At 35.4% G+C, this 15,423-nt stretch overlaps 1 protein-coding gene across 1 annotated transcript; it reads right to left on the bottom strand.

The window, feature by feature from the left end:
• Positions 1-4,847: 4,847 nt before the first annotated feature.
• On the bottom strand, positions 4,848-8,022 carry LOC100730695 (olfactory receptor 51F2-like). Its single transcript, XM_023562224.2, has one exon. The coding sequence runs from the start codon at positions 7,989-7,991 to the stop codon at positions 7,041-7,043; it is 951 nt and encodes a 316-aa protein (XP_023417992.1). The 5' UTR covers positions 7,992-8,022; the 3' UTR covers positions 4,848-7,040.
• Between the last annotated feature and the right edge of the window lie 7,401 nt (positions 8,023-15,423).

Raw genomic sequence — 15,423 nt, 5'->3', positions numbered from 1 at the left:
GCTAATGGCAGAAAAAGAGCACAACAGAAGTGAGGCAGAGAAGGTTGGCTCTAATCTCTAATATAGATGGCCTTGATGCACTAAAAAAAAGGGAAAGAAAGAGAGAATCACAGGCAGAGTAGATCAGGAGATAGGGTCCACCGAGATGCTCTTTATAGGAAACACAATTAACCTGAAAAAGACTTTATGGACCGAGAATCAAATATGATAAAATAATGCTCTATGTGATAAGGAACCAGACAGTAATAGTGGCAACTAAACCAGTATTTGTGGATAGGTTGGAAAGACAGGCTTTAATAGGTAAAGGAATACAACCAGAGATCAAGTCCAGGATGGAGAAGGTTCAGAACCACTTAGGTAAATAGCAGGCTACCCACCAAATCTAAAAACTGAGGGTGGTGGTGAGACCCAAAAATGCACAGTGCATCCTGGAGGAGTGAAATAGGAAGAATAGTCTTTAAAAAAGATGGCAGAAGGTATTGTTAATAGTGTATCAGGATTTAAAACCCATATTACTTGCACTGCTCTGCTTATATGGATTTTATTCTGTCCCAGTTTGTCTACTTGCACTAGGTCTGAGGGCACAGACAGCTATCCCAAATATAACAGGATATAATACAGTAATCATCTTTAATTCCCTATTAACTTAATCTGGAGTCCTGTATAACTTATACTGTTTATCATGACTGATCTTAGTAAATCTGGCTTGATTGCTATTTGTTATCGACAGATTTTATTCAAAACTGTTATGATTGATAGTATCAAGTCTGAGAGTATGGGCAACTACACTGAAGATGACAAGATTCACTATGATACCCATTCTGGTTTTATTATTACCTGTTTTTGAAGTTTTACACTATCTACAAAGATATGTTTTTCTTAATATGGTTATGTACTGCTATATTCAATTACATGATGTCTGATGATATAGACAATTTTATTGAAGATAACCAGAGACAACACAGTAACCATAGTAGAACTCCTTGTACACTGGTTTTATATGTCTTTTTCATTTCATGTGTTTATTGGGTCTACATTTCTAGTAGTATGCCTCTTCCATCAATTACACTATCACTTTACATCAAAACACCATTTTCACTTTGAAGCAGCTGCCTGATACTGACACTTCGTAGATGAAGTCTGACTATTTCTCTATGTCTCCATCTACTGATGAGGCTCATGCTTTCTTAATATAATCCAGTATTGCTGACTTCCAATCAGCAGGCCTCAGAAAACACCTGAGAGAAAGCAATAAACATCATAATCTCTCTATTATAGTCAACTACCCCTTCTACTAGTCACAATTACATTCTGACTTCCTCAAATAAATATCTACACAGAAAAAAGCCCGCCCTTACAAGTGTGGATTTGATCCGACAGAATCTGCATGCCTACCACTTTCAATGAAATTTTTCCTTATTGCTATTACTTTCCTACTGTTTGACCTGGAAATTGCTCTCTTACTCCCACTTCCATGAACGTCCCAGATTAATGAACTTAACCTAATGCTGTTATTTGCACAAATATTAATTCTAGTCTTAACACTGGGCCCAGCTTATGAATGAACTCAAAAAGGCTTAGAATGAGCCAAATATGGTGATAAGTTTAGTTACAAAAGAAGTGATTTCGACTCCCTAGACTACACTTAATACATAATTACCAAAATGTCATCAATCCACTTCAACCTAATTATAGTCTATACTGTATCATTTCTAGATACAATAATCTACTGATCTCATATAATATCAACATTGTTATGCTTAAAAGGTATAATACTATCAACATTCATTTTTGGCTCCTTAATCATACTTAACTCCCACTACCTACTATCTTCTGCAATCCCCATTATCATATTAGTATTTGCTGCCTGTGAGGCAGCTGTAGGCCTTGCACTTTTATTATAATTTCAAATATCTATGGAATTGATTACGTACAAAACTTAAACTTACTACAGTGCTAAAAATTGTTGTACCAACAATCATACTCATTCCTACCATCTAATTATCTATCAAATCAATAGTATGAATTAATACAACATCACACAGCCTGCTAATTGTGCTAATTAGCTTAGCAATTATTAACAAGCTTGACACCACTGGACAGAACTACTCGCTAAGTTTCTCATCTGACTCACTCTCTTCCCCACTACTCATTTTAACAACGTGACTCCTTCCTCTAATAATCATCGCCAGCCAACACCACTTAAATAACGAAACAGAGACACAAAAAAACATATATTGCTCTTATAATTCTCCTTCAAACCTCCCTAATAATAACTTTCTCTGCTACAGAAATAATGATATTCTATATCTTATTTGAAACAGCTTTAATTCCTACTCTAATTATTATTTCCCAATGAGGAAACCAAACAGAACATATAAAAGTGGGCTTATGCTTTTTATTCTACATATTAATAGGGTTTTTTCCTCTACTGATTGCCCTAATGCACCTGCAAAATCTCCTAGGCTCCCTAAACTTCTTCTAATTATAATAGCACGTTACCCCTCACAACTTGATCTACCAATATAATATGCCTGACATGTATAATAGCTTTTGTTTTGTCTTGCTTTGTTTTGTTTCTCCCTTTAACATACAAAGGATAGAAATACATGTTAAAACTCATGTATGTGTAGAACCTATAAACAGTTTATGAGAACTAATCTTATAACCCATGATGAAATGAACAAATACTTTGAAGAAAAAGACACTAGTGTTGATCCAGTAGTGTCGTGATGTGAAATCCAGCAATACTATTATTCTTTGTTCAGAGTGATTTTAGCCTGCTTTGCTTGTTTAATCACAACATAAGTGAAGATATGGATAAATGCATGTATGTTTAAGTGTATAGGATTGATAACCATATTACTAAGTTCTTGTTGGATAATTGAACAGAACTGTTTGCAGTCTTGCTGTTTGAATCTCCACTTTGGATGTTTCACTTTTGTATCTTGAACAAGGATTTGTAAGACAACAAAATGTAATCATCAACTAGTGATTTCTTACTGTTTATTTTTTCTTTGAAAATACGTATTGTTTCTACCCATTTTGTGTTTTGTTTAGTCTTTCTTTAAATAAAATTTTAAAAAATAAATTCACAGCTCACAACCACATATTCCATGTGCCAGGCATGGATCTATAAGATTTAATGCTTGCCTTGATGAGTTTTAATCCTGTATTGGCACATTTACCATGTGTCATCGTTCTAATGTAATACAATGTTAATAGACTTACTTATTACTGTTTCTTAAGGATTGCTAAACCTGTGTTATAATGTTCAAGTTGTAAAATGATAATAATAAACATCTTTGCATCCGAGAACTGATTTAAAGAAATAGCCTGGTTGCCAAGTTGACAAGGAGCAGATTATTATGGAAGATACTTTGTATCAACTTGAGAAGTCTAGAAGGTTAATTAAGCAACTCAGCAATGTACGTCCTGGGGTATAGAGGACAAGCCATTACTGCTCTAAGACTTTATTCACCATTTCAATCTGAGAAGGTTAGAAGCTTAACTGGTTCATCAGAGGGCCAAGGTCCTTACTTTGTAAATATCCTCAGCCTGTGCAAGAGGATGGCATGGAGATGGTGTGAGTGTACCCATCTGAGGGGTATAGCCTGTTTATAACATAAGAGAGGAAAAAGAGGCTTGTCCTCCCCACTTTTTGCTCTTGCTGCCTTTTCTGTCTTCTACCACTGTAAACTATTGCCTTTGCACTATACCACCCTGCCTTGGAGTCTGCTGATTATGAATTAAAACCTCCACAAACTGTGAGCTAAATAAATCTTTCATTTCTTAATTTTGGGTGTCAGGTATTTTGTCTCAGCAACAAGAGACTTTGCCAAAGACACTATATGCCATTATATTTTGTGATAATGCCACTCTCATTTTTAATTTACAGAGATTAACAACTAAGAGTTTGTCTTGAGTTTCAAAGATTTTTTACTTTGACTTTGGAGAAACACTGGACCTGTGATACTTTGGGGAACTGATTATTATAATTTTTTCAGTTGTATGCATAATTGTTACACCAGATTGGGAAGATTTATGGCCTTGTAATTGTGTTCATTTTGAGATTGAATTTGGTTTTAAGAGATACGATTAGATGTCAGATTGACAAAGGATGGCCTTTGCCAGTTAATCTTATTTGTTAGCTTTATTGAATTAAGAAAAATTATGGACCATGGAATTTTATACTAATCAATGGATTAATACACTGTTGTGCATAGTTGACTGTGCTTTAGGATGTGAGGCAAAACTGGAGAAGATGAGTTAATCGAAGTGTGTCTTTGGAGGGTACCTCTCTTGCTGGCACGCTTACCCTCTTTGCTCTGCTTCTCAGACACCAAGAAGTGTGTGTCTTTGCTCTGTTTTTCCCTCTGACATTATTTTTTCTGCCTTAGACAGAATACCATGGACTAGAAACTCTGAAACAGTGAGGTAAAATAACCTCTACTCCTTTAAATTGTGGGCAGCAGGCATCTTCTTCCAGGAACAGATAAACTGAGCAACATAAACAGACACCAACATCAGCAGTACCTTTGATCTGGTCATTATTGTCTCTAACACTGGCTTGAACTCTGTTTTGGTATTCAACATGATCATCCACTCTGTGCTGGGCATTTACCCATAGAGGAACACAAAAAGGCTTTTGGCATCAGTATTTCCCACACTAGCACAGTTCAAATCTGCTACATTCCTGAGCCACACGCAAGCCTCTCTCTGTGAGTAGGAGGCTGAGGCAGGAGGATTATGGTGAGTTCAAGGCCAGCCTGGGCTACAAAATGAGTTCAAGGCCACTCTGAACTACATAGCAAGACCCTGTCTCAAAATAAAGAAACAAACGAAAAGAGGTTTACAATTAAGTGTTATTGGCAAACTATGCTGAAAGCTCATCACATCGGGGAGAAATCAACAGGAATGGTGGAGCACATAACTGCAGCAGAAAGACAGGCTATTTAGAACAGGATTAAAGGTGCTAGAGCTGGTATCAATAATGACTGCTAAATCCGTTTTGATGTTTCAAACTTGGTATGAGAGCTTTACATAAACAGGCACTGAAGGCCTGAAGAGACCCAGAGGAAACAGAAATAATGCCGCAGTGATAACTACAGGAAGTTTCTTCCTTTTTTTGTGCCTTGAGAACACAGAGAAAACTTTATGATGATTAAAACATAGAATCTTCATAGTGGTTCCTCCCAGATCAAAGTCTTATACTTAAAATAAGAAGATACTGTCATGTGTATTCCAGTACATCATCAGGTTTGAGAATGGATCATTTAGAGTCAGGACTCAAACTCAGAAGATGGGCACTTTCAGATGGAATTCACTCCTCAGAATCACAAAGGACTTCGTATTAAACTGTAACTCAGATGCGTGATACGAATCCACTGATAAGAGCTTTTCTTCTTTTCTCCCCTTAAACATGCAAGAAATGCTCTGCTGGTGCACAGCCTTAGACAGTTATTGCACACAAATCTTAGATGCCGCCTATTCATTGTGAGGTTGGTATAAAGTTTACCAAGTTGAGTTACATGCAAATGCTTTCTTTCTTAGACTTATATAGACCTTTTAGCACAAGGTTTAATTCTAACTGGGTGTGTCTATAGCATTTTGTAGTTATTTAAAATTTCTTGACTAAATACATTCTTAAATAAAGGAAGGGAAACTCATAAAACCACTAAGTGCTGTTTATGTAGATTAATATATGAATTCAGAAAAAGTAGGAAAGGAAGCAACACAGATGAGTTTCTTTAGTCCTGTATTCATCACTGGTTTGGTTCTATCTTATAATCTAAAGTCTGGTGGTTTTTGGCATTCATATTTCCTTGGGGAGAATTTCCAAGTAGAGCACTATTATAAAATATCTCTATATTTATTTTCTATTAATTCAATTGTGCTATGGAAAACAGACAGAACACAGGAAGAAATAGCACTGAGGAGATTTAAGAGGCAGTTTATCATGCTGGTGGGTTTAACTGGGATCTCTCCCAAACAGTTAGCCTTGCCAAGCAGGGTTTTGGGTCTTTTATAGGGAGAGCAAGGAGGAGACACAAAGGTAGATTTCATGTTATATTTGGAGGGTTGGGTGACATTGTGGGTTGTCAAGGGAGCTTAAACATCTCAAGTTATGTTGCAAGGCCATCAGTTAAGCAATCATGGGTCACAAAAGGAAATGTTCCATTATGAGGCCACCCATTTTTGGAAGACATCCTTGGCAGGATTTCTTGGCAGGCTTTTATTTAAAATTTTAATTTCCCTTTCAGCAGAAGATGATTATTTTCTCAAAACAATAACAGAATTAGAGTCTAACCATAATATTTGTACTACCAAAGAAAGTACAGATTGAAGTTGAATTAAAAGTGTTATTTTTCAAAATCTCTCCTAAACATCTAGGAGAAAGGGCAAATTCTTAAGCAAATAAGTTAAATTTGCTGGAAAGACAATGATACATTTATTGATAATGATACTATCTGTAAATAAAGATGCCCAGGAATGCCAGAGATTAAGAAGAAAAGTTAAAATATTTGCAAAATGTAAGTAACATTGACATTGTGTGTCATCTGTGGTAAATTTAGATGATGAGTTTTGGTAGTTTGAAACCTTAATACACTTTTTCTTCTCATTTGTGAAAGGAGTGATTATGTTTCTCTCAGTAAAGAACAAATAAAAATCAGTAAATAGACTTTTTTCATTTTTTAAAAGCACAAAGCAATTTCACATTTGAAATCTAAACTGGGTAATTGTTATCTAGGTCATTTAAAACTTTAATTTTAAAGATAAGATTGTTGTTCATAGAGAAGATTTAATTGCATTATCATTTTAACTATTTTAAGGATGTACTGATATTTTTGAGTGTCTCCCACTTATATAATCTGTTAATTCAATGTCATAACTATCATAACATAAATATAACTAGCTATATTTGGAAAAATTTCAAAATAAGTATCACTCTAAACACTGTAACTTTGCTAAATGGCATTGTTGTATGCCATTCAAGCACACAAGGAACAAGACTAGAAAATTTGAGAAGAAAGCAAGCTCTAGATCTTTGTCATTCTGGAATGGAGAACTTTCAGCACAGCCTTGCGTATCTGCTTGGTCTTCACACTGTAGATGATGGGGTTCATTACAGGAGGCATCAGAAGGTAGGCATTGGCAATCAGAGTATGTACATAAGGTGGGGCTCGTCTCCCAAATCTGTGAACAAAGGACAGGCTGATCAGTGGAATGTAGAACACAGCCACAGCCCCAATATGGGAGATACAAGTGCTGAAAGCTTTTCTCCTCTCCTCTGGGGAGGCAATGCTGAGGACAGTCCCAATGATCAAAACATATGAAAGGACGATACACACTGAGTCCACCCCAGCAGTGGTGATGAGAACAGCCAGCCCAGCTGCACTGTTGATCCTGGTGTCTGTGCAAGAGAGCTTCATCACATCCGGGTGGAAGCAGTAAGAATGGTGCAGCACACGGCTGCGGCAGAAGGACAGTCTTTTAAGAAGCACCGCCAAAGGAATCTGTACCAATGTCCCCCGACTGATGATTGCTATTCCGATCAGTGCTATTTTAACATCAGTTAAGACAGAAGAATACCTAAGAGGATTAGAAATGGCCACAAAACGGTCAAAGGCCATAGCCAACAGCACGGAGGATTCCATGACAGTGAAAAGTTGAAAAAAGAACATCTGTGACAAGCAGGCATTGAAGCTGATCTCCCTGGCATTGAACCAGAATATCCCCAGCATGGTGACCAGTGTGGATATGGACAGCCCGAGGTCAGTGGTAGACAGCATGGAGAGGAAATAATACATGGGTTCGTGGAGGCTGGGCTGAGTGATAATGACGAAGAGAATCAGGCTGTTCCCTGACAGGGCGGTTGCATAGAGGACGCAGAAAGGGATGGAGATCCAGGTGTGGAAGGCTTCCAGCCCAGGAACGCCAGTTAGCAGGAAGATGATGGGAGAGGACGTGATGTTCGGGAAAGTTTCCATGTTGATCTCAGACTGCAAAATCTCAAGCTGAATTTCCTGCAAAAATAAAATACATTTGTTTATTAATCATTCAAATTGAAGTTAAAAATGAAGTTAGTTACTTCAGCATGTAAATACTTCTGAATTTTAATATGAATATTATATATTATATATTTCTGTAAATTTATTTGAACAACAAGAAAACACTACTGTACAAAAGAAAAACAGCAAAATCTGCAAATGAAACATTACATGAGGACACAGAATTTTCACACAAACAGTGGAAGCAACATTCCATTTGATTTCTTTTACAAGTCCAATTAATGAGTCTGGAATATTTTTCATAAGTAATATGCATGCCGTATTTCAAGTTTGACAATTAACACAATCAAAAACATAGAAAGTTTGTGTTACGAATTTTTAACCACAATCTCACTTTTCTTACATGTTTAATGGTAAATTTTGTGTCAGCTGGACTACAGATATATCTTATTTAACAACCTATTTAATGATTTTCAGAATTAGGATAGATGCAAGCTACTCAGACTTAGAATCTGCAACTCGTCTTTACAATCTGTCTTTTTCCTTTCCTTTTTTTGTTTTTTGCACAGTTCTTTAGCTCTTGACTTTGGGGCCCTACTTGTCTTTTTTGTGCATTATACATTGTATATATAGTACTGTAATTTTTCCTGATTTTATTGTACAGTACAGTGCTGTAATTTCGTGATCTGTTATACATTTTAGTACTGCATATTAAAGTTGTGCAGATAAAAGCAAAGTCTTTGAATTTGAGTTTCCTTTGGCCATTTCCTTATTCTGAATGTTGCAAAGTACATACTGTATAAGCTCCTCATTCATTGACTAATTTACTTAATAACTTAATCACAGGAGCTGAATCTGGTTATTAAATGACAAATGTCTATAATCTGGATTACCATTCCACAAATTACTTAAATATGTGTGCGTTCATTTCCTTACCTCAAGTAACAACCTCAAGTAACAAAGATAGGCAAACCACATAAAATTGCCTTAAGTACTAAATTAGGTAATATATGTGAAAACCTCAGCATTCTCACTATTAGCAATTATCACTTATAGAAAAAAACTAAAATTGAAACATTACGTAGATATCTCTGTTTCTTTACCTGTCTGTTCACTCACTCTACTCATATACATGTCCTTTTCTCAGACAGGTGAGAGAAAAACATGAAAATATTTTCTGTCTTACTACGCAGTGTCCATTCGTTAGTTTCTTGTATTCATTTGGTCTCTTTTGTGCTACATTTTTTCCTCATCTGTTCTTCTTAACTGATTCAAAAAGAAGAGCCTTGCTGGCCCATACAGTTTTACTGCACAGCTTCTCAAAGAATTTTGATTGCCAGTTTAGTTCAGCATTAAACAATCACTGAGTATAAACCATATTCTGGACTATAGGAGTACTGGATGAAATCAAATGTTATACCTTCTCTGGATGGCTGTAAGGGGAAATATAGGCTATTTCATAAAACAAATGTGTACACAAAAGTAAAATATAGTATAATGGAATTATGTTTAAATATAGTGGTTGTATATATTAGAAAGCTGCAGAGCAGACATCAAAAGGTTCCTTAAAAGAATGCTTGTGTGGAGGATGACAGATGCATATCATCATGGAAAAAATTATTAATGTATTGAAATGCAATGACATTTTAGACAGTTTAGAAATGCCAAAGTGTCAGTTACAGAGTAATAAAAGGTAGCAATTCTATTAGATAATATTGAGAGGTAACAGAAGTTAAATATGGAATAATGTTGCAGTACTCAAAGATAAAGAATTTTTATCTTTATAATTATCTATATAAATCTGCTTTTTTCTTTATCTTAACCATAACTTTAAGAAACAATTGCTTATTTTTAAAATTTTTTTTATTTTATTTTAAAGACATTAAGACAAAAGAGGACAGAACAAAGCAGATCAGAATAGAACAATGTAAGTAACATAGTACTTCACCACAAGACAACCTGTACTAAAAATAGCTACTATAATGTCTATTTCTTTGAAATAATTGAGTATACCTCCACATACAATAGTAACAAACATAAAAAAATAGTATAAAACCATTCAAGAGAATGAAAATATTACGGGGCATTCAGAACTAGATAACAGAAAATGAATAATTGCTACTACATTATCTCATTTTCCATTTTGTTTATACTATCAAACATTAAAATCCAATAAGACACAACATGATAGAACCAATGGAAACAGAAGAACAAAAGCGTAGTAGGACTTCAAAGCAAGATGATATTAAATCAGCAATGGCTGCCATAATGTCTTGTTTTCTTCAAAATATCTGTTCATACCATCACACGTAATAAAACAAACAAAAAAAACCATTCCAACTAATGAATGAAAACATTATAAGGGTTCAAAGCAATGTAATGGGGAATCATGATTACCACACAATCTTATGTATTCTTAACCCTGCTCCCCTGCACATGTATTTCCTTTCCTTTACACGTAACTCATAACATGAGCCATCTGTCTTTATCTCCTTCTTGAATGACATATAATATATTACATATAGTAGAATTTTGACATATTTTTAACTGAAACGTACTCTGTTGTATGAGTCACCCATGACTGCACAATTACTAACTTTTAGTACCCTGAAAGAAGGCACATTGCTTTTCTCATAGCTCTTAAATAACATATCTCAGCACATCAAAACTAGATCTTTTGCTCAGGACCTCACTGGGTTAAGGTTGAGCTTTCTGCCAGGACTCTGTCCTCATCTGGATTTCAGCATCCTCTTCCAAGCTGATTTAGGTCAGGTGTTTGGTAGAATGTTGTCATTTATGGTAAATGTTCTTGCTATTTGTCACCTGGGGGTTTCTCTTTGCTCCTTGTTGCTTCTAGCACTCTCATCCTTATGGTCCTCTCACAACCCAACCTCATACTTCTTCACATCCATCAAGGGAATCTCTTATTACTTGTCCTTTCAAGGGTTCGTGTTATTAGGTAAGACTCATTAAAGGTAATCTTCCTTTAGTTTAATTCAAATCAATTAAGCAGAAACCTCCGAAGTAACTGCTGAACTCTTGTGTCGTATTCAGTAATTTAACATACTCTCAGAAGTGATATTCCATCATACTCCTGTACTCTATTCATACCAAAGGGGTAGAACCATATGTGACAAGTATGTAAGTAGGAACCTTTAAAGATCTTTGATAATTCCTCCTACCATCACAGTCAAAGCCATCCAATCCCTACACTTTCATAGATTTGACTTCCACAATGTCCTTTGCATGACCACCCATGTCATCCGTTTTCATCATCACTACTTTACATAATGCTCCAACTATAACAATATTCACATAATTTCTGTGACCTATAGTTCAAGGACTTCTAGACTTTCTGTGCAGTAGTGTTTGTGGAACCTTTAGAAAATACACATCCTGCCACTCCTCAAAGTTCTTCATTGCCTTCAACATGAAGTCAAATTCTATAGTTCTTTAACACAGCAGTCATGGACCTTTCCAATCTGGCCAGTATCTATTTTTGCTGTGACCTACTCACTTCCTTGCCACTAGAACCTTTCTGATTTGGCCACTGGCTAGCTTGGATTCTCAGTTGCCTGTAAAATGAAAATCAAGCATGAGCTGATTCTTATACCTCCTAATAACATCATCCTTCTTTGCCCTCTTCTTCAGGTCCTTGTAGGGAAAGGTCCCTGTGCCAGCTTCTAGAATGTCATCTATCAATTGAGCATTCTTGCTCAATGCAAATGACCATCAGTTGTTTCAGGGAACAGCACCCACTTAGTGCAGGCAGCTACTGGAAGGCCTTGAAGAATCTTCCATTCATGGGAGTCTAAAACTCCTGGAAATTTTTTGGCTCTCTGTAACTCTCTTGGCTGCCAACCATCTGCAGTGTGACCAACTCCAGTCACTGACCACAGTATCACCAGTGACTTTTGATGTTATCAGCTCATTACAAATTACTCAAAACAGGGATCAATAATAAACAAGAATACATCATCTGGAAAAATCTTTGCCAGAACTTACTTTGCAAACTTTCAGCATTAAGAGAAATCAGATATGGATTGACCCATATGGATAGGAAGGAGATTGCTTACGCAACATGATCATGGGTAGGGAAGGACCCCCTAGCCATCCTGACTGACCAAGGAGAGCCACAGAGAGACAGAGTCATTCAAAGGGACTGCAGGATAGAACCAGCCAGAAGAGCTGAAGGGTAAAGTCATCTATGGCAAGTTTATGACTGAAGCCTGCTTTAGCCAAAACCATAATTTCTCATAGTAGCAGTGGAGCACCTGAATTAGCCATAGCCCCACCACAAGCAGCAAAATAAAAGTAACTTTAGAGAGTATCCAGCTTCTTTGTTCATATCAACATAACTGCATTGAATTCTTCCCTATTTTACCACATCACCAAATACAGAAAATTCTTTCATACAGGTATGTTTTGCTCATATAGCTCCCTCTTCTTTGAAAGCAAATAAATTATTTAAACTCTTAATCTGATCCACTGAATCATTTATACATTTAATATGAATGTATCTACATTAGGGAGCGTTTAGTGGCATCACCTCTGCTAAATAAAGTCAAATAGTATTTTTCCTAAATGTGGAGTTTTATCCTGTTAAATTTTACATGAAACAGTGGTTATTCCATTGCATTGTCATGAGTTATTTGAAAACATGCCTTTCTAACGAAATTATGCTTGATACTAGCAAATGGAAAATTACTTACTTTTTATTATACTTCAGAAACTTTATACTGTGTTCTAAAAAGTGTGAGCAAATAAAATGTATTCATTGACATTAATTCAGTCTAAGAATTATAAATTGATCAAAGATGTGGACATAACTCAGGATCACAATACATTACACTTTTGTTCACTTAAACCACATTATAATGCCATGAACTTACAAATGTGATTATTGGAAGAATCTCACTGAACTTAGACTCATCCCCACAAATTGAATGTAGTACATGTATGTTTCTGTGCATGCCCATAGATAATGTGTGATATTTGAGGTTTTTGAAGGAAGGTGTTAACCTATTGGAAGAAACATTTTGAGTGTTGCTTATTTGTTGAAAGTAATTTTTCATATAGAGGATAATATCATATCATATCATCTCTACAAAAGAATGCTTCAGATTTTGGGCTCAACTACATTGAGTTAACTCTCTTCTCTAATGACAGAGTTGGCAACAAAACTGTAAGGTGAGGTAAACCTAAGCTTCAATGTTAACTGTGACACTAACTATAAAGAGATCTCCGAATGAGCTTCTCATACCAGAATGCAGTTCTTTGAAATTGGTAGCTCAGCAATGCAATTTCATGGGTGTGTTAACATGCTCTAAATAGCAAGACAAATGGTCCGTGCAAAAGTACACCCCCTTCAAGAATAAAATGTCCCTAAACTTCAGATTTTAGAAAAAAAATGTTCCGTAGTTTTCCTTAAGCAAACATGTAACATATCATAGTTAATAAAATTCTCCCCACTCTTGTAATATTGGGGGGGGTGCAAAGTTTTTGATTTTGTAATATTTATTTTCTTTGTACCTATCCCATTCTTAAAGTAAGCACCATACATAAAACCTATGTTGTCTCTAAATTTAGCAGTTCTACTTACAAACTACAGGAATGTGTTTTTCCTTGCTTTTTTTTTCCAGGAAGAATCTTGAGAAGCTGGGGAGGCATTTTGTTCACAGACAAGCCGCATATATCAGCAACCATATCACAGGTTGCTTGAAATCTACTCATTAGAAAACTCCTAGAAGAGATTCTATGGTCTCCAGAGTATGAAGCTTCTCAAGAGTTCATTCTACTTTATGTCTTCCTTTGCCTTTACATCATTACATATGTCATGATTGTTTCCATGAAGGGACTAGTATAATAGGTCATTCATCTATCTCCTGATAAAATTTAATTAAAAGTAAATTTTAGACATCTCCAAATTTTAACTTAAATGTCTTTTAGTTAACCCTCATCCCCAAACTATCTTTACCAATCAGATAAATTTATCTTTCTCCAAAATTATTTGCATATGTTTTGTAAATTTATTAATATCACTTCATTTCTCTTCCACCCTTAACCAAAATAATGTGTTTATTCTTTCACAAAGCAAATTCAGTATCTAACATATTCAGGTTATTTTAGTGATAATGTTTCTCCCATGGCCTGCAGTAACTCTCCATATAAAACTCAGTGGTTACTATATGTATATTTACTTTTTTATTATTGTACTTTTACATTTTGTGGGAAATAATGTGATAAAATGGACATATAATGGTCAAAGAAGGGTAATTAGCATTTCTATCTCTTTAGTCACTTAAAATTTCTGGTTAGCATCTAATAACTGTACATATTCATGAAGTATCCTTTAGATTCATATTTAGAAGATAACATTTAAAATATGTTTAAAATCAACAAGTATTTATCAAAGTGCCCTCAATGGTTCTTTTAATAATTATCAAAGCACAGTTTTCATTCTACTTTCTTCTTGTTTACAGTGCTTATTAATATACTGAGACAATGAATTTAGGGGAAAATGATGGATTACCCACAAATCAGAAGAATTGCTGAAACCTAGACTTCTACCAATCTATATACATACATAACTTGGGTAGTTACATGCTCTAAAATGCTTGACCACAAACTACAATGAATGTTTAAATGCTTAAAAAAATTTTACAGCAAAAGACAAATTATCATTAGTTGCCCTCAAAATACCAACCCTTACTTCAAACACATTTATCCCATTGTTTTTGCCACTTTTTAAAGCAGCAAGGTAAGTCCTCTTTCACAAATGTCTTTAGTTGCATTGTCATGGTTGCTTCACTAACATGAATCAATTCAAAAAATTTGCCTATTATGGTCTTTTTGACTTTGGCAAAGAGCAAAAAGTCACACAGTGCTTGGTCCAGTGAATACGTGAATAAGAACTCACTACAACATTTTTATAAACATGGCTTTCTGTTTGGCTGGTGTTGGGCAGCAGCAGTCACACCTAATAAATACGCTCACTAAAGAGGACTTTCAAATGGCTTCAGAAAGTGTCAAGATCAATGTGATAACTGTGTTCCAAGAGGGAAAGAATTTCAAGAGTAAACAATTGCAATGTGTCTTTTGCAAATTTTTTAAATTTAAGTCTTCACAGTATAGTTAAGCCACATGGTGAGACCATGCAAAGTAGGAATTTATTTGTCCGTGCTTGGAGATGTATCTCAACCATAGTTCTGTACTGTGTCAAGTAGAGTATTTATGAAAGGGTCAGAAGCACAAAAGATTAAGTCCCATACTCTAAATTTATGAAAACAGTAAGTTACTAGTTCATTAGAATGGGTAGAAAGCTTCACAAAGCCCAGTGGTAATGCACATTACTGAATAATCAAATATTCAGGAATCAGGAAGATTTCCTAAAGGATACCCTAAAACTTCA

Source organism: Cavia porcellus, unplaced genomic scaffold (genome assembly GCF_034190915.1).
Source record: "Cavia porcellus strain 051 isolate PalLab524CR breed Dunkin Hartley unplaced genomic scaffold, mCavPor4.1 scaffold_9, whole genome shotgun sequence".
NCBI lineage: Eukaryota > Metazoa > Chordata > Mammalia > Rodentia > Caviidae > Cavia > Cavia porcellus.
This window is presented reverse-complemented; position numbering and strand designations above follow the sequence as displayed.

What these genes read in the sequence shown, in the direction of transcription:
- LOC100730695 (XM_023562224.2), bottom strand. Translation starts at nt 7,991, where the DNA reads ATGGAAACTTTCCCGAACATCACGTCCTCTCCCATCATCTTCCTGCTA.